This window comes from Anomaloglossus baeobatrachus, chromosome 4, assembly GCF_048569485.1.
Source record: "Anomaloglossus baeobatrachus isolate aAnoBae1 chromosome 4, aAnoBae1.hap1, whole genome shotgun sequence".
Classification (NCBI taxonomy): Eukaryota; Metazoa; Chordata; class Amphibia; order Anura; family Aromobatidae; genus Anomaloglossus; species Anomaloglossus baeobatrachus.
In genome coordinates, this window is record NC_134356.1 from 477,006,330 (window position 1) to 477,026,728 (window position 20,399).

Sequence of the window (20,399 nt, forward strand, 5' to 3'; positions counted from 1 at the left end):
GCTATGAAGTTGAAATGGAAAGCGTCTGATGCAAGTGTGATTGTATTAGTCAAATCTGTGATTTCTATTGTTTGTGTATTTTTATTTTTATTTTGCTTTAATAAACAAAACATTAAAACAAACAGAATAAAACAAAGCTGATTAAAATGCAGGGGCTGGTGTCTGATTCATAATGCACTCTGTTCAGTCAGCATGGATCAGCTGAGATTTAGGGGGGATGCAAGCTTTAAAAAAAAAAAAAAAAAACGCTTGTAATGCGTTTTTTACAGCATGCGTTTGTGACAAATGTTGACAAGAATGCTAGAAGAATGAACATGCTGCATCTTTTTTGTCACAAACTTTTGACAAAAAAACGCTGACAAATAAACTGCAATGTGTGCATGACAAATCTTACTTCTTATAGACTTTGCTGGGAAGTCAAATGTCAGAAAGTTCTGACAACAAAACTGCACCAAAAAACGCGGCAAAAACACAACAAAAAACGCAGCGTGCGCATATAGCCTTAGAGTAGGTACCCAGTATACAAAATATGCCTTTACATGACTAGTGGGCAGATATAGAAATGGCCATTTTGTATGCTAAATATTCTCCTAGATTTCCTTAAGCAGTAATGCACTCTTAGGGCATGTGCCCACGGGAGCCTGGTTTTGCGGATTTTGCTGCTTAAAACCTGCGGACTTCTCTGGATTTTCCAGATAAATCCGCAGGTTTTAGCATGTACAGACACTCCCGATGTTATCCTATGGGACATGGGGAGTGCTGTGTCCACGCTGCGGAAAGTGCGGCTGCGGAACATGGTGCAGATGTCCCGCAGCCGCACGTAACTGCATGTCAATTATTCCTGCGGAATTACCTGCGGAAATCCCAGCCCTCCGCTATGGAGATAGAGGCCGGGACGTCCGCAGGTAATTCGCATGAAAGTCCGCAGGTTTACTGCAGCTATATCGCTGCAATCTCGCAGCTAAAAATAGCTGCGGATGTCGGCGGGCAGCTGCGGGAAACATGCGGCCGTATCTGCGGATACATCCGCAGCTACAAACTCCCGTGGGCACATTGCCTATAATTAAGGCTATGAATAAAAGCAGATATCGTTCGAAACGCATAGAAAAAAGGTTTTTTTTCTATTCGATTACTCTTTTAAATAAACAAATACACTAATGTTTTTACAGAAAATATATCTTTTGTGCGGGAGCTGGATATCTCCTCCTCTGTTTCATGTAAAAAATAGCGGAAAGCAAAGCACCATGAATTGTATCAAAACTTCCGCTTACCCAGATACTCCATGAGCTGCTCGGCAGTGATAATCTCCATCATGGGAGGTAATTTCACCTGTAAATAAGAAAAAAAAAAAAAATATTGTTTAATTTAAACAATATTAACTTTAGACTGCTCACCGAGTCTATAAAATGTACTCCCATCAGCTAGGGGCAGTGTGATAGACACAGAAGTGAGTATGAGTGAGTATGTATGCATGTACAGTGTACCACAAAAGGGATTACACCCTGTAACAACCTGTATAACTAAATTTGAAGCTTCTAAATAACTCAAGATGGCCATGAAAGTCAAAACCGCTGGCAAGCAAAGTGGGTGCACCCCTAGGTGAAAATGATCAAATTGTGCGGCCATCATTATTTTAAAACACTGCCTAAAGGGGGCTTTACACGCTGCGACATCGCTAATGCGGAGTCGTTGGGGGTCACGGAATTTGTGACGCACATCCGGCCGCATTAGCGATGTTGCTGCGTGTGACACCGATGAGCGATTTTGCATCGTTGCAAAAACGTGCAAAATCGCTCATCGGTGACATGGAGGTCCATTCTCGATTATCGTTACTGCAGCAGTAACGATGTAGTGCGTCGCTCCTGCGGGAGCACACATCGCTATGTGTGACGCCGCAGGAACGAGGAAACGCTCCTTACCTGCCTCCCGCTATGAGGAAGGAAGGAGGTGGGCGGGATGTTCCGGCTGCTCATCTCCGCCCCTCCGCTTCTATTGGGCAGCTGCTCAGTGACGTCGCTGTGACGCCGCATGGACCTCCCCCTTAGAATGGAGGCAGTTCGCCGGTCACAGCGACGTCGCCGGGCAGGTAAGTATGTGTGACGGGTCTGGGCGATGTTGTGCGGCACGGGCAGCGATTTGCCCGTGTCGCACAACAGATGGGGGCGGGTACCCACGCTAGCGATATCGGGACCGATATCGCAGTGTGTAAAGCCCGCTTTAGGCTGCTTTCACACATCAGTTTTTTCCTGTGCGGCACAATCCGGCGCTTTGCAGAAAAAACGTAACAGTTTTTTTTGCCGCCAGTTGCGTTTTTTTTGCATAGACTTACATTAGTGCCGTATTGTGCCGCATGGGCTTGCGTTCCGTCCGTTTTTTGCAGCATGCGGCAGATTTAGCCAATGCAACGGCTGGATAGAACGTTGCCTGGCACTTTTTTTGTCCGGCAAAAAAAAAAACGCATCGCGCCGCATCCGGCCGACGCGGCGCAATTTGCAATGCATGCCGCATGCTGCGGCAAAAAACGCATCCGGCCCCACATGCGTTTTTTTCCACTGCGCACACTCAGTAGCCTGCCGCAAGCGGCAAAAACCGGACGGGCCGCATGTAAAAAAAACGTATGCAAAGGATGCGTTTTTTTCGCCGCATCCGTTGCATAGGTTTTAGAGCCGGATTGGCCGGCTCTGCTAAAACCGGAGGTGTGAAAGCAGCCTTAACTGTCTTGGGCAAAGCTGAACTTTAGACTCATCAGAGAAGATCACCTTAGGGGTGCTTCACACATAGCAAGATCGCTACCGAAATCGCTGCTACGGCACGGTTTTGGTGACGCAACAGTGACCTCATTAGCGATCTCGCTGTGTGTGACACTGAGCAGCGATCTGGCCCCTGCTGCGAGATCGCTGCTCGTTACACACAGCCCTGGTTCGTTTTCTTCAAAGGCGCTCTCCCGCTGTGACACACAGATCGCTGTGTGTGACAGCGAGAGAGCGACGAAATGAAGTGAGCAGAGAGCAGGAGCCGGCATCTGGCAGCTGCGGTAAGCTGTAACCAGGGTAAACATCGGGTAACCAAGGTGGTTACCCGATATTTACCTTAGTTACCAGCCTCCGCAGCTCTCACGCTGCCTGTGCTGCCGGCTCAGGCTCTCTGCACATGTAGCTGCAGTACACATTGGGTTAATTAACCCGATGTGTACTGTAGCTAGGAGAGCAAGGAGCCAGCGCTAAGCAGTGTGCGCGGCTCCCTGCTCTCGCGGTTATGATCGCTGCTTCGGCTGCTGTGTTTGACAGCTAAGCAGCGATCATAACAGCGACTTACAAGGTCGCTGTTACGTCACAGAAAATGGTGACGTAACAGCGACCTCGTTGTCGCTGTCGCTTAGTGTGAACCAGCCCTTACTCTAGTAATTGGGCAGATTAAACTTTGCGAAGGACGTATGACTCAAGTCTCTTAATTTTTGCCAGAGCTGTAAATAAGTTGCTCAAATACATTCCACGCTGTGTGTTAAGGTCTATCATAATCCAGAATACTAAAGATATTAGCCACTTTTAATACAAAGACAAAATAAAAATTAAAAAACAATTGGCATATTGGCATATTGGCAGTTGGACGCCCAGTGATCAAATATTTATGGTGTTTCTCCGCCATCTGCCATAAACCCTTCTTGCGAGGAAATACTAGGATGAATATTGCACTATTGGAAACGCGGTTTCTGAGAATAGCTCCATTGGATAACATTTCATGGACTGCTTTGTGCGATTTAGCTACTGCCGGATGTTTTGTTGCTAAGAGACAATGACAGTTATTTTAGAATAATGAGGATTCTTTAAAAACTGTTTAGAAAAAAAAAAAAAAAAAAAGAAGAAGAATACAATATTTCTAAATTAATTACATGCCACTTATGCTCAAACATAAGCATTTAAAGCAGAGATTGAAAAATCTGGTTTTTAATGTCTTCTGTTATCCTCACTTAGCGCCATAATGATCAACCACACTCAAAAAAATCAAAGTGAGTTGTACTCACTTAGCAGAATGTAATGCGGAATTTTACTGAAGGAGATTAAGCTTGAAAGAAGCGTTTGATCTGTGCTATTAGGGACGGAAGGGAATGTGAACGAATAGATTTATTAGACGTGATCTAGTGAATGTTACATATTCATGGCTTCATCAATTCTGCCTCACGTGCCTTTCACATCATCTCGATAAGTCATTTTGGAACATAAATCCAGAAATGTGATGTTATTCTTGATTTTTAGCTATTCTTAGAGGAGCTGTCGCAAGTGCAAAAATAAATAAAAAAATGTTAAATACCTTGTAAAAATGTCTGAACCCCCACTGACTGCTACTCTTATCTCAATTGCAGATATTCACATTTGTTACTTTTAGAGTGCAATATGTGAAATCTCTGCTTCCAGATCAAGTGGGCACATTCGTCCCTCCCTCCCAGAGAGTGCCAATCATAGTTCGGGACGCTAAAGGCCACGTCTCACTAAGCAACATCGCTAGTGACATCGCTGCTGAGTCACGTTTTTTGTGACGCAACAGCGATTTCGCTAGCGATCTCGTTATGTGTGAGATCCAGCAACGACCTGGCCCCTACTGTGAAGTCGTCGGTCATTTGACACTGTGTGACAGGGTCCCAATGACAGCAGAGATCGTTATACAGGTCGCTACTGCGACCTGTATCGTTACTGAGTCATTGGTAAGATCTGACTGTGTGACATCTCACCAGCGACCTCCCAGAGACTTACCAGCGATGCTTATCAGGTCGCATCGTTTTCGGGATCGCTGGTAAGTCGCTAAATGTGACGGGGGCTTAAGTCACTTGCCGAGCTCTGATTTGAGAAACATATGATTAGGAGGGGTGAAAACAAAGGTAATGTCTAGCTGACCTATAAGTAGAGATTTCACACACTGTGCTCCACAAGCAATAATTGTGAATATCTCTGCAATTACATTATTGACGAAGCACAAAAAGGAAATAAGCAACAAAATTAGGTGGGGGTCTCGAGGGGTATTTAAATAAATAAAATTAAAAAAAAAAAAAAAACACCACAAGTGACAGGCCCTATTTAAGTCAATGTCAGACTGTAGCATCTATTTGGCGATTGTAGTTCAAGTGAATAACTGAAGAGTGTTTTTTGCATCCAAAAGTTTGATGATAAAATGCATGGTGCATAGAGCCATCTGAAACCTGCCGACATAAGCTGAAGGAATTAGCAGCTAATAAATGGAATGTATAAAGAAAAATAAAATAATTGTATGTTTTACAATTACTTTTTTAATTGAAATTGAACCTGTCACCAGTTTTTTCAGTATTTAACCAAAAGTGACACCTTCTGCAGCTCCTGAGCTGCATTCTATGAAGGTGCACCTTGTTCCCTGACTCCCTTTGCAGATCCAATGTATGAGATGGGCGGGCTCTTTTTCAGCTCCTGTCCCCCCTCCTGCCACTGTTTGCCGTCCTCCTTTGATGATTGATGTGTCTGACACCTGTCATCATCCATGTAGCTGGACTGAATCTCGCACCTGCGCAGTAATTCTCGGCTCACTTTGCTCTGCCCCATTGCGGGCAGAGCCGAAAACATAAGTGCACTTGCGCGAGCCCGTGAGCTCTCTGCGCAGATGTGAGATTGTGAGAGCTCATGGGCTCGCGCAAGCGCACCTATGTTTTCGGCTCTGCCCGCAATGGGGCAGAGTGAAGTGAGTCTGCATGAGCCGGAAATGACTGCGCAGGTGTGACATTCAGCCCAGCTACGTGGATGATGACAGAGGCGTCAGACACATCAATCCTCAAAGGAGGACGGCAAACAGCAGCAGGAGGGGGGACAGGACCCGAAAAAGAGCATGCCCATCCGACTAGAACAGCATCATCAGCTGTGGCGTACCTGTGTCCGTTATCACTGCATGAGATGCCGGGCAGTGCGCGTGATCAGAAGTCCCAGCACTTCAAGGTCAGGCACACTAGAACTCTTTGAAGCCAGGACACGTACACCCGGCTCCATAGTGCGCATGTCTGGAAGTGCGGTGACTTCTGATTGTGAGCACTGCCTGGCAACTGATGCGGTGTCAACGAACACAGGTACAGCGGTACCGTTGAGGACGCTGGGCAATGGGCATTTAATAGCGTGTTAGCACACTCCTTGTGGGAATGCTAACATGCTTAGAGGGCAGAATGAGCGCATAAACTAACGCCCTTGTGACTAGTCCATTCTCTCATTAGAATATCATAAAGAATCTTTAGAATACTTTTTCTAAAGATCTTCTCTTTATCTATGCTACTAGATACAGGAAAGGCTCAGCAGAGATTAGCAATATGCATCCAGAACCGCTAGTTGTTCTGGGTGCATATTGCACAGATTCACTTTAAGGGTAGGTGCGCACGTTGCGTATGATCATGCTGAAAATTCTGCAGCGCATGTGCGTTTCAAAACCCAGCCGATATGGATGTATTGTGATTGCCGAATTGATACGGAATTCATGCGCTCTGGATTCTCTCTCTCCCATAGACAGAGTGGGAGCAGCATCCACAGTGCACAAAGTGACATGTTGCTTTTTTGAATGCAGCGATTCGGCCACAAATTTCATCATGCAAATCGCTGTGCTCTCAAACGCAACATGCGCATGGAATTTGCACAATTTACATAGACTTCAGGGCAAAGCGCTGCATAAACGCATGGAAATACACAGCGTGCGCACATGCCCTAAAGGGGGCTTTACACGCTACGATATCGTTAATGTTTTATCGTCAGGGTCACGTCGTTAGTGATGCACATCCGGCGTCATTAACGGTATTGCAGCGTATAACACTTACCAGTGACCTTAAATGTCCTCCAAAGTGGTGAAAATCGTTCACCATGGAGAGGTCGTCCTAAAACCAAAAATTGTTAATGGTTGTTTATAGATGTTGTTCGGCGCTCCTGCGGCAGCACACATCGCTGTGTGTGACACCACAGGAACGAGGAACCTCACCTTACCTGCGTCCCGCCAGCAATGAGGAAGGAAGGAGGTGGGCGGGATGTTCGTCCCGCTCATCTCCGCCCCTCCGCTTTTATTGGCCAGCTGCTTAGTGACGTCGCGGTGATGCCGAACGCACCTCCCCCTTGAGGGAGGGATTGTTCGGCAGTCACAGCGACGACGACGATGACGACCAGGTGAGTGCGTGTGACGCTGCCATATCGATAATGTTGGCTGCGGCAGCGATCACACAATATCGCATGCACGACGGGGGCGGGTGCTTTTGCGTATGATATCCCTAGCAATTGCTAGAAATATCGTAGCGTATAAAGCCCGCTTAAGGGGTTGTCCACTACAGGACAACCTCTTCTTTATAACTCACTTGTGCTTCACAAAAAAGCAAAAGAAAAGCCAGTATACTTCCACTTTGGGTGTAGTCTTCACAACCCATCAATCAGCAGCTGTTTGATAACGTTTGTCACGTAACCGCTGGGAGAAATCGTAGGTAACTGATTGGAAAGCTGCCAGTCCGGCAGGTAAAAATACTGGAGAAAATTCACCACCAGCTCACGCCTTTTATCTGGTATAAAACTAATTGAAATGTTGCCAAATATTTCTGCAATTTTTTTTAAGCAAAAGTGTTGCGACTTTTGCCATTTTTATGCCAATCCAGTCAGCTTTACCCACTTTTGGAGCTTGATGAGGAGGGAATGTGGCAAGTGTGCATGACAAATTCATCATAAAACACGCTCACTCTTATCCGCACTCTACATGAGGACTTCGCATAATTTATTATTTTGTTATACTGCACATCTCAACTAATAAGAAGAGGATATCCAGTAATATAAGCTGACATTTTCCATGGTCTATGTGGCTGCCACAGCAGCGCATATCTCTAAATGTTATTAACAGCCCCTCAGGCAAGATGGCTGCACTTATATACTGGGAAAAAAAAAAGAAAGAATTGAAAAAAAATCCTTATTTGACTGTAGTTAAAAACAAAACACATATTAGGTGTGATACAATCCATATCCATCCATCCGTGGTTACGGCTCATTAAAGTAAATTGCACAGCGTTTTTATACTCTTTCTTCATGTTCAGACCATTAATTTCTTCTTCCAATCTTCACCATGCTCCCAGACTTACATTTTTCTCATGTGAGCGTTTCTCACTGTAATACATGCTGGATGGGATGTTTCAAAGGTGCTGCTGCCTTCACTTCTCATGTATCTGTACAGCTTGAGACACTTGAATTTTAACCCCTTTACAACATGGAAATTTCCCAACTGAGGTCAAATTGCGAAAAAATATCTCCACGCTTGTTTTTGGGTTTTGGAATGGAATAACTGGAATGGAATCATGTTCACAAATCATTTTTAACAATACAATGAATGTTGTAGAAACAATATTCATTGTATTGTTAAAAATGATTTATCAACAGGATACCATTCCAGTTATTGCACACATGTATAGTTTTTCTTTTATTTAAGTGAGGGGGACGCGGCATTTTACAATTGCATAATATATATACCGTATTTCCCTGTGTCGCCATATTACAAGACCCATACTGTTTTAACTTTTCAATCAATGGAGCGAGTTTCCAACTGATATTTTTACCCCATGGAGTAGATACCGTTGGAAGGTTTGAGTGCTTTTTATTGCGTATTTTGGGGAGTTGGATAGATTTTAGCCAAAAAAAAATAAAAAATATTCTGGCACGATTTTTTCGTTAGTGTTTATGGTAACATAATTTTTTCAGGAGCTAAAATCAGCACCACGTTAATTTACGTGCTGAGGTTTTCAATGTGTAAGTCAGATTTGTTGAAGTCTCATCTCCATAATTTGTGGATTTTAGCACGCTGCAGAATTTGTTCACTGATTTCCGTGTGAGCACACTGACCGTATGTTTACATAGATTGAACACAGCAAATTTTGGGACAAAAAACCCCCAACAATCCTCTAGGTGATCTAGTACCAGAGATGTAGATGAAACTTCATAAGACCACATGCACATGCTGCAAAGAAAACTTGTAGTATAATGGATTGTGAAAAAAACACTCCATCTCCAAATTCATGATTATGAATGATAAAGGCATGGCCAGAATGACGCTGCCATACAGATTTAATAGTTCCCTTCACTGAAGAAATCTACACCCTGGCCGTTTAATCAGCATTTGAAATTTAGGTGTCCTAAGATTTCGGTGCATTGGGTCGGGACTGTGGGTAGGGTCTTCGGCTCTGCCCTGGACCCTCTGCCCACATCTGGTGTCTATCTTTTTCAGGTTTTAAAATTTGCATCGGCACCATAGTAGCTGTGGGTGGCAATTAAGCAAATTGGTCTCATGGCAGTCTTCAGGAAAATGCTGGTAGTGGCGGAGCGCGCTCAGATTTAGAACTCGGCTCAACTTTAAAACAGGAGGAAGATACAGACACCAGAGGCAGCGAAGGGGCCGGGGCAGAGCTGAAGACCCTACCCACAGTCCTGACCCAATGCACTGAAAGATTAGGAAACGCAAACTTCAAATGCTGATTAACACTAGAAGTCCCAGAGAGGGGTCATCTAACATTTCTACCTTTGGAACCCAGAGACAACCCAGAGAATGACCTGAAGGATTTTAGCTAACATCCTATAATCACCGTCTTTTGTTCTGTAATTAAGGCCATTACTGTTGCACCACAGGAGGTTGTTGTTTTCCATTGAGTTTAGCCATTTAGTTTCTAGTTGTTTCTATTCAGTTTATTGTATTGGGTCATTTGACCCTCTTTCGGGACTTCAGGGGGAGCTCGAAATTTCTGGGACTTCTAGTGTTAAACAACCAGGATGTGGATTTCTTCACTGAAGGTAACTATTGAATCTCTAACAGTGTCATTATGGCCATGTCTTTAACATATATAATCCTGATGACAGGTTCACTTTAAAAGCAGACGAAAAACACAAGTTTAAAAACAGGACATTGTATAAAAAAAAAAAAAAAAAAAAAAAAATGCGTTTCGAATCTAGAATTATGTATGGTCACGGTATATCTGTGAGTTCTTTTTCCATCTATATGTCTGAACTAAATGACATTTCTAAAGACGTCCCGCCCAACATGGGTGTGTATATATTCAATTGGTGAACAAGCTACTATTATAGTTTTTCTCTACCACGGTTGGCAATCAGGTTAATTACATATTTGAAATACCATATTTTAAGGATTATAAGACGCATCTAAGTTTTACAGGAGGAAAATAGGAAAAAAAAATATTGAGCACATAAAAAAAAAAATGTGGTCATGATGCACTGTTCTGTAGGTGGGGTGCTGCTGCTGAGTAGAGTTGAGCGCGGTTCGTGGTTCGTGGTTCTCCAGTTCTAGGCTCGAGTGATTTTGGGGCATGTTCTAGATCGAACTAGAACTCGAGCTTTTTTGCAAAAGCTCGATAGTTCTAGAAACGTTCGAGAACGGTTCTAGCAGCAAAAAAACAGCTAATTCCTAGCTTGGTTTCTGCTGTAATAGTGTAAGTCTGTGAATCACACTATTATGACATTTCAGTGTATAGTGTGCGTGAACAGCGCCTTCAGATCACTGCTGTTTCTATAATGGCCATTTTTTTTTTTTTTTCTTGTCTTCCTTCCCTAAGCGCGCGCGTCTTGTGGGGCGGGCCAGCATGTCAGCCAATCCCAGACACACACACAGCTAAGTGGACTTTTAGCCAGAGAAGCAACGGCATGTGTGATAGGATGTCCATGTCACATGTCCCTGCATTATAAAAACGGACATTTTCCTCCAGGACGCCATTATCTCTTCTGCGTCTTTGGTGTCAGACATCACTGTCGCAGCTCCGTCCTCCTGAGTCCTATCGCCGATACAGCTGTATGCGCTGCATACACAGCCTTAGACAGCATAGGGATAGCACTTTCTAGCAGTCCTTTTAAGGGCTCAAACTGGCAGGGTCAGAGTTAAGGTGACAGGTCCTGAAAACAGCACCAGCGTCTGTGTAGCCAAGGTCAGGGATTTCCTCCCTGCATTTCCCTATTAGGAGGGATAGAAAGGCAGGCTTCCATTCCTCTACCCAGAGCCCCAAAATCCTGGCACTGTACCCTCCTGTCCTCTGCACACTCCAACTCATTATAACTAAGCCATTATACTAGCAAACACTCAGTGTACCTAGTGGCATCCTATACGTGGCTATTGGACTTTGCTATAATCCCACTAGTGCAAAGACATTTGCAGAGCGCATCTGCCTGCATTGCACACTCCAACTCATTATAACTAAGCCATTATACTAGCAAACACTCAGTGTACCTAGTGGCATCCTATCTGTGGCTATTGGACTTTGCTATAGTCCCACTAGTGCAAAGACATTTGCAGAGCGCGTCTGCCTGCATTGCACACTCCAACTCATTATAACTAAGCCATTATACTAGCAATTTTTGCTGCTAGTTTAAGGGCCGTAGTTGCATTGTCAGGGATATTTATTCTTTATTATTCTGCTGTTAATAAAGCTAGACCACCGCTGCAATCTACACCTCCTCTCAATTTTTACTACCACATTTTCAGTCCACAATCTTGTCGCAATCAACATGAGTGGCAAAATGACAGATGCTGGTGGAAAGGGGAAGAGGCGTGGTGGAAAAGGCAAAAAAGGTTTTGTCCGTGGGGAAGGTGGCAAAGCTCCATTATCATCTGCTGAAGATAGACCCTCTACCAGCAAAGGTAAGATGTCTACTACTTACCATGGACAATCCGATGTGCTCCCTTTTTTACGGACACGAACAACAGGAAGAAAGGTAGATGGTGGGTGGTGGGCAAAAAAGGAAAATGCTTGAATGGATCTCAAGTGGTCCAACAAGTGCACTCTCAGCCACTTCAAGTACCGCATCCAAAAAACACCAGTCCTCTGAGTTGTCATCCCAATCAAACTTGATTTCTCCCAGCTCTGAAGTCTCCATCGGCCCTGCACAGTATGGTGGAACTGAGATGGCTGAGTCTGCAGAGCTGTTCAGTCACACTATAGCCTGGGAATCAGAGGTCTGCTCCCAAGCTACAGTGAGTACAGAACAGGAAATGGTCTGCAGTGATGCCCAGAACCTTTGTGACTCGGATTCAGGCCGTGAGGAACAAGTTTCTGAGCATAATGTTGACCCTTTGTCACAAACTGTAACACCTGTGGTTATAGACAATGAGGAACATTCTGATGAAGATGAGACGCAGATACCCGATTGGGATGACAACTTAAATATTCGGTCAGGGCAAGAAGAGGCTCGGTCTGAGGGGGAGGGGAGTGCAAACACAACAATTGATGATGAAGTTCTAGATCCCACCTACTGTCAACCCACAGTCAGGCACTCGAGGAGGTCAACAGAGGCGGTGGAGGAGGATGCAACCGACGACGAAGTTACCTTGCGCCTTCCTGGACAGAGTCGGAGCACTGGTAGCACGTCTACAACTGGATCCTCAGCCACCACTCTGCCTCTGAGCATTATTTGTGGTGGATCAACAGGTCGCATGGCCTCTAAGCCTTGCCTAGCCTGGTCCTTTTTTGACATAGAAAAAGATCGCCCAAATTATGTGATATGTAAACTTTGTCATGATTCTCTTAGTAGAGGTCAAAACCTCAGCAGTTTGACAACTTCTTCCATGAATCGTCACATGAATAAATATCATAGGTCCCGGTGGGAAGCTCACCGTGCTGCAATGCGGCCTAGCGGAGCGAACCATCCACCGCCTGCCCCTTCCAGTGCATCCGCGCGCTCTTCATCTTCTAGGACTGTGGGGACAGCTGTCACACCTGTTTTTCCACGCACAACTTCCACCACTGTAACCGCAACAGGCAGTTTGCTTGGTAGGTCGGCAGTTGGTTTGGAAGGGGAAACAAGTGAGTGTGTACAGCTCTCTCAGACATCGATAGCACCAACGTTGGATGAAGGCAACATCATGTCTCCGCCTGCACTTTCCTCACAAACCTGCATTTTTCCAGGGACACCCTACTCAATACCGTCTACACACAGCAGCCAGATCTCTGTCCCTCAGATGTGGTCAAATAAAAGGCCACTTCCTGCGACCCATGACAAAGCTAAAGAGGTTGACTCTATCCCTCTGTAAGCTGTTGGCTACCGAAATGCTGCCTTTCCGCCTAGTGGACACACAGGATTTTAGAGACCTTATGTCTGTCGCTGTGCCCCAGTACTAGATGCCTAGTCGCCACTACTTCTCTAAGAAAGGTGTGCCCGCGCTACACCAGCATGTCGCACACAACATCACCGCTTCCTTGAGAAACTCTGTGTGTGAACGGGTGCATTTCACCACCGATACTTGGACCAGTAAGCATGGACAGGGCCGTTACATGTCGCTGACTGGGCACTGGGTAACTATGGTGATAGATGGTGAAGGATCTGCTGCACAAGTCTTGCCGTCCCCACGACTTGTGTGTCAATCCTCTGTCTGTCCAAGTTCCGCCACTGCTTCTGCATCCTCCACCTCATCTGGGTCCTCCACCTCCGCCCCAAGCCTGCCTGGTCAGGCCACCAGCGTTCTCACTGCGCAGAAGGAATCACGCACCCCTCATTACTATGCTGGCAGCAGAGCGCAACGGCATCAGGCGGTCTTTAGCTTGACATGTCTTGGGAATAAGAGTCACACAGCTGAGGAGTTGTGGTCAGCTCTGCGGTCCGAGTTTAATAAATGGTTGTCTCCACTCAACCTGCAGCCTGGTAAGGCCGTGTGCGACAATGCTGCAAACCTGGGTGCGGCCCTTCGCCTGGGCAAGGTGACACACGTACCTTGTATGGCTCACGTGTTGAACCTTGTCGTCCAGCAATTTTTAACACACTATCCCGGCCTAGATGGCCTTCTGAACAGGGCACGAAAACTGTCTGCTCACTTCCGCCGTTCAAGCGCCGCAGCAGAGCGACTTGCATCGCTCCAGAAGTCTTTCGGCCTGCCGGTTCATCGCCTGAAATGCGATGTGGCGACACGCTGGAATTCAACTCTCCACATGTTACAGCGACTGTGGCAGCACCGCAGAGCCCTGGTGCAATACGTCATGACGTATAGCCTGGGCCAACGAGATGCAGAGGTGGGGCAGATCACCCTGATGGAGTGGTCTCAGATCAAGGACCTATGCACCCTTCTGCACAGTTTCGACATGGCGACGAATATGTTTAGCTCTGACAATGCCATTATCAGCATGACGATTCCAGTCATTTACATGCTGGAGCACACGCTAAACACTATTCGGAGTCAGGGGGTGGGACAACATGAAGGGGAGGAACTACAGGAGGATTCATATGCGCAAGGGACAACAACATCACCAAGGTCCAGACGTTCATCATCACCAACGCAGCAGGCATGGGACCATGGGGGACAGGGATCGACAAGGGCGCATAGTAGCAGGCGAAATGTTGAGCAAGGTGCAGGAGAACATGAAGAAATGGAGGACGAACTGTCCATGGATATGGAAGACTCAGCGGATGAGGGAGACCTTGGTCAAATTTCAGTTGAAAGAGGTTGGGGGGAGATGTCAGAGGAAGAAAGAACGGGTAGCACCTCTATGCCACAAACACAGCGTGGACTTGGTCCGCATGGCTGCGCAAGACACATGAGTGCCTTTTTGTTGCACTAGCTCCAACATGACAGTCGTATTGTCAAAATTAGAAGTGATGATGACTACTGGATTGCCACACTATTAGATCCCCGGTACAAGTCCAAATTTTGTGACATAATTCCAGCCATAGAAAGGGACGCACGTATGCAGGAGTATCAGCAGAAGCTGTTACTCGATCTTAGCTCGGCTTTTCCACCAAACAACCGTGCAGGTGCAGGGAGGGAATCTCCCAGTTGTAACTTGACAAACATGGGACGGTCTCGTCATCTTCAACAGTCTACCCGTACCAGTAGGACCGTATCTGGTGCTGGTAAAAGCAATTTTATGGAATCTTTTCATAATTTTTTTAGACCCTCTTTTGCAAGGCCACCAGAGACAACAAGTCTGACACATAGTCAACGGCTGGAGAGGATGATACAGGAGTATCTCCAAATGAACATCGATGCCATGACTTTGCAAATGGAGCCTTGCTCCTTTTGGGCTTCAAATCTAGAAAAATGGCCAGAGCTCTCCAGTTACGCCTTGGAGATTTTGTCGTGTCCAGCTGCCAGCGTTGTCTCTGAACGTGTCTTCAGTGCTGCTGGGTGTGTGCTGACAGATAAGCGCACGCGTCTGTCCAGTGACAATGTGGACAGACTGACGTTCATCAAAATGAACAAGTCATGGATCCACAAGGAATTTACTACCCCTGTGTCATCCTGGGGAGAGTAAATGCTTGTGGATTTGGAATGTGCTTGATGCAAATCAAAACATCCTGTTTGCAACTAGGGCACAAGTGCTGCCACTGATTGGGTGTCTGTGTGGCCCAATTTTTGGAAAAAAGGGAGACTCCGCTTGGAGTAACCCTTACTTGCTGTGTTTTTAAAAGAAGCCAAGATGAACAGAGCTGGGATCAGGAAAGACTTTGCTACCTACCCCGGTGTTATCCTGGGGACGGATAAGAATGGCGTATTTTTGAATGTGCTTGATGCAAATGTAGCTGTGAAGTGTACAACTGGGGCACAACTGCTGCCACTGAAGGGGTGGGTGTCTGTGTGGCCCAATTTTTGGAAAAAAGGGAGACTCCGCTTGGAGTCACCTTGCGGTGTTTTAGATGACTTTAGAAGGGCGTGCCATGCCTATATCTGTGTGTCCTCCTCTTTTTCCTTGTCCAGCTGTTTTGTTTTCGCATGAGTATATGTCCTTGTCACTTTCCCATGTGTTGTGAGTTGTTTGTCACCTTTTGGACACCTTTGAGGGTGTTTTCTAGGTGTTTTTCTGTGTTTGTGATTGCCTGCCATTGTTTCCTATGCAGTTCGAGTTCGGTTCGTCGAACGTTCGACGAGCCGAACTCGAACGGGACCTCCGTTCGGCGAACCGGCCTCGAGCCGAACCGGGACCGGTTCGCTCATCTCTACTGCTGACACTTATTTGGGTAATGTCCTCCAATTGTGTCCTAATGTCCCCTATCCTGGTATATACATTGTATGTTCTCCTGTCTCCCATCCCGGTACATACGATCCTCATCCTGATATACTATATCTGTCCCCCATCATGGGCCCATTCTGGTATATGTCCCCCATTCTAGGCCCACCCTGTTATATATGTCCCTCATCATGGGCCCCTCCTGGTATATGTTTTCTATCATGAGGCCATCCTGGTATATATGTCCCATCATGGGGGTCATCCTGGTATTTATGCATAAATATGCAAAACGTATTCTACTCATCTTCCCTCTCCCCTGGTGAGCGGCGTCCTCTTTTGATGCCAGCAACTGACTTCGGCTTGTCAGCGGGGCAGCGCATGACATCACTTCTATGCACCCCTAGTCACACACCAACATCAGCTACCTCCTAATCCAAAATTAATATCCACTGCTCCCCATGCTTGGGACTGTGGATGTGGGGAGCAATTATTCATTTCCTTTAATAGTGGACACACAATCGCCCCTGACACTGCAGGAAGCCATCGGCTGAGGCAACACGTGTTCTCGTTATTAAAGAAAATTAATATAGTATTTCCCATGCCATATTCCTGCCCACCTCTAGCCACCAACTTCAGTGCAGAGAGGTTGGCGGAATTATAGGCATGGGAAACCTTGAATATTCCTCCTGTTTAATAGCTGGCACATGTGTTGTGTGTGCCCCAACTCCTGCTGCAGCCTGCTTGTGCTTTATTTGACCCCGCTCCAAAAATCTATATATATATATATATATATATATAATTGCCTTATTCTGTCTGTCTGTCTTGCTCCAAAATTGTGTCCTTACGGTGAAACAAAGCTGATTGGCCGCTGGGCTCGCCATGGCCCCGTCCCCCCGCACGGATTGGCCGCTCGCCTCCGCCCCCCCACGGATTGGTCGCTCGCCTCGGCCTGGCCCCGCCCTCCGCATGGATTGGCTACTCGCCCCGGCCCTCCGCACGCATCGCCAGACATAACCTTGCGCTGCTGGGATCTTGACGGAGCCCGTGAACGCTGGTAACCATTATACACATCGGGTAACTAAGGTCATAGTTACCAGCGTACACCGGCTCCCGGTACACATGTGCAGGGAGCCGGCATTATACTCCTCTCCCCCCAGGACTACTCCTCCTATTATAGTCCTCCTATTATACTCCTCTCTGAGTATAATAGGAGAACTATTATAGCATGGGGGATGGAGCACGATGGGGTGCGCAGCATGGGGGATGTAGCACGATGGGGGGTGCGCAGCATGGAGGATGGAGCACGATGGGGAGTGCGCAGCATGGAGGATGGAGCACGATGGGGGGTGCACAGCATGGGGGATGGAGCACGATGGGAGGTGCACACCTCCCCCCAACACACACACACACACACACACACACAGGGAACCACAAACACCGCCATACACAGACACCCACACACACAGACAACGCCGCACACACACAACACCCAACATACAAACACCGCGGCATACATAAATATACGCACATACCGCACAACACACACATTGCACAAAACATACCTTCCCCCAAAACACACCACACCCACACGCTACAGACACACAGCGCTCCACAAACAACGCAACACACATACAACACCGCTCTCAACCCCCCGCCACACCCAGAACATGTACAGCGCCCTACACAAACACTTGGTAACTACACACAACATATTATATATATATATATATATATATATATATATATATATACACACATACACATACATATATATAACAAAAATCATACATGAACTACACAATACGTAAATTCTAGAATACCCGATGCGTAGAATCGGGCCACCTTCTAGTATATTATAATTTAATTAACTAATGAATTGGGGGGGGGGTTTGTCTTACCGACAACCCCTTTAATCTGCTGCATATTACTTGAAAGCACTTATTAGACTAATGCACAAAATGCCAGTCTTCATGAGTTGGGCTCTTCAGATGAGTCCCTACCTTCCCACACACACACAACACTGACCAGAAAAAGAAAAAAAAAAAAATTATAAAAAATTGCAGCATGCACCAGTCTCTAATATATTTCAGATAAGACTTGCCTATTCAAGTCTATGGGAGCACAAAAACAAATTTAATAAAAAAAAAAAAAAAAAAAATAGATACATTTACATCATCCAGCTTTTATCTGCATAAAGATCCCTAAACCGGGTGTTTTGATTGTCACAGACTGCATGGCTATATGTGAAAAACACATTACAACTACAGCTGAATACATGGCAGCAAAAACTGAATTGTCTCAGGAAGCTGATGTGAGCCATGGTCATAGCCTATGTATTATTCCTGATTGCTAAACTAGGTCGTGTGTCTTGATCTAAAATGATGAAGACTACCTCCTGCACCGAGGCTACGTCTCTAAGTCCACGTGCACACGTTGCGGATTTTTTTGCGTTTACACAGCATTTTAAGCGGCAGCGTCGCATTGTCAAAATGCATGCGTTCTGCTTCCCCTGCAAAGTCTACGAGAATCATGCAAAATCTGTGCACACGTTGCTTTTTTGAACGCAGCGGTTTGAAAGTAAAAAATTTGACAAAATCTCTACATTTAAAAATGCAGCATGTCACTGCTTTTGAGTGTTTTGGCAGCGTTCTACACCCATTGAAATCAATGAGTTGTTTCAAACGCTACCAAAATGCTAAGCAGTGCCTTTGCACTGCATTTTTGTTGCGATCCGCATGACAAACGCAGGTCTTTCAGTCTCTCTCTCTCTGTTGATCTCTCCCTCCCATCTCCTCTCTCATACTCACCGATCCCCGATAACCGGCTTTGCACGGCATTCACACTGCTCCGGCGGCTTCTCTTTTGAAAATGCTGGCCGCTCATTATTCCATCTCGTATTCCCTGCTTCCCCCACCCACCGGCGCCTATGATTGGTTGCACAGTATTTAGAAAACACCGGCACACAGATTGAGGAAAAAAAAAGGAATATCCAGTCAAGGTCACTTTTTAATATGCTGGTGTTTAATTCCTGAAAAATTCCATAACAGTCAATGTGTGGCAATCGAAAGCAATTTAGGGTCCGACGTTTCGGCTCATATAGGAGCCTTCACCAGGGACATGAAATGCCGTATTGTGTAGAGGAGTCCTGCACACACAGTGTTGAGTAAAAAGATGAAACAATGTAAGTTATAGGAGAAGCACAGGGCTACTATTGAAATCCGTGGTTCTGGGTAGAGTCAGGATAGAGGAATGACCGGACAGTATTACGGCCGTATGATGTGACATGTGGGGGCTCACATGTGGAGGATGCAATAGGGGCTGAACTCAGTATGAGATAATGCGATATATTGTGGAAAATAGTCACATCAAACAGAGGGGAGCCTGAGGATTATATTCCATGACCAGGTAATAGGGGTAGATGCCCCATGAGTCTTCCTCACTCTGACTACATGCTGCAATAGGCATTCCAGATTCTCCCCTGGTCCCTGCACCACCATTGATTAGCCCTCTGCTAGACTCATGGGTCATCTACCCCTATTACCTGGTCATGGAATATAATCCTCAGGCTACTCTGTTTGATGTGACTTCTTTCCACAATATATCGCATTATCTCATACTGAGTTCAGCCCCTATTGCATCCTCCACATGTGAACCACCACATGTCACATCATACGGCCGTAATACTGTCCGGTCATTCCTCTATCCTGACTCTACCCAGAACCACGGATTTCAATAGTAGCCCTGTGCTTCTCCTATAACTTACATTGTTTCATCTTTTTACTCAACACTACACAATACGGCATTTCATGTCCGTGGTGAAGGCTCCTATATGAGCCGAAACGTCGGACCCCAAATTGCTTTCGATTGCCACACATTGACTGTTATGGAATTTTTCAGGAATTAAACACCAGCATATTAAAAAGTGACCTTGACTGGATATTCCTTTTTTTCCCCCCTCAATCTGTGTGCCGGGGTTTTCTAAATACTGGACAACTTTTTTCTCCCGAGCACCAGTCCCAACAGCAGTAGAGCGCAGCTTATCTCTCTTCAGTATGATTGGTTGCAGTCAGACACGCCACCACGCTGAGTGACAGCTGTCTCACTGCAACCAGTCACAGCAGCCGGTGGGCGTGTCTATATCGTGCAGTAAAATAAAATTTTAAAAAACCGTGCAGTCCCCACCCAAATGATACCCAGCCAAGATAAAGCCACACAGCTATGGGCTGGTATTCTCAGGATGGGGAGCGCCACGTTATGGGGAGCCCCCCATCCTAAAAATATCAGCCAGCAGCTGCCCAGAATAGCGGCATCCATTAGATGCGACAGTTCCGGGACTTTACCCGGCTCTTCCCATTGCCCTGGTGCAGTGGCAATCAGGGTAATAAGGCATTCATGGCAGTCCATAGCTGCCACTAAGTCCTAGCTTAGTAATGGAAGGCGTCACTGAGACGCCACC

At 46.0% G+C, this 20,399-nt stretch overlaps 1 protein-coding gene across 1 annotated transcript in view; it reads right to left on the reverse strand.

The window, feature by feature from the left end:
- Positions 1 to 20,399, reverse strand: part of MINDY2 (MINDY lysine 48 deubiquitinase 2) — a 115,646-nt gene that overhangs the window by 78,773 nt on the left and 16,474 nt on the right. Inside the window, exon 2 of the mRNA XM_075345726.1 lies at positions 1,272 to 1,329. Within this exon, the coding sequence (XP_075201841.1) occupies positions 1,272 to 1,329 (58 nt within the window). The remainder of the gene's footprint in view (positions 1 to 1,271; positions 1,330 to 20,399) is intronic.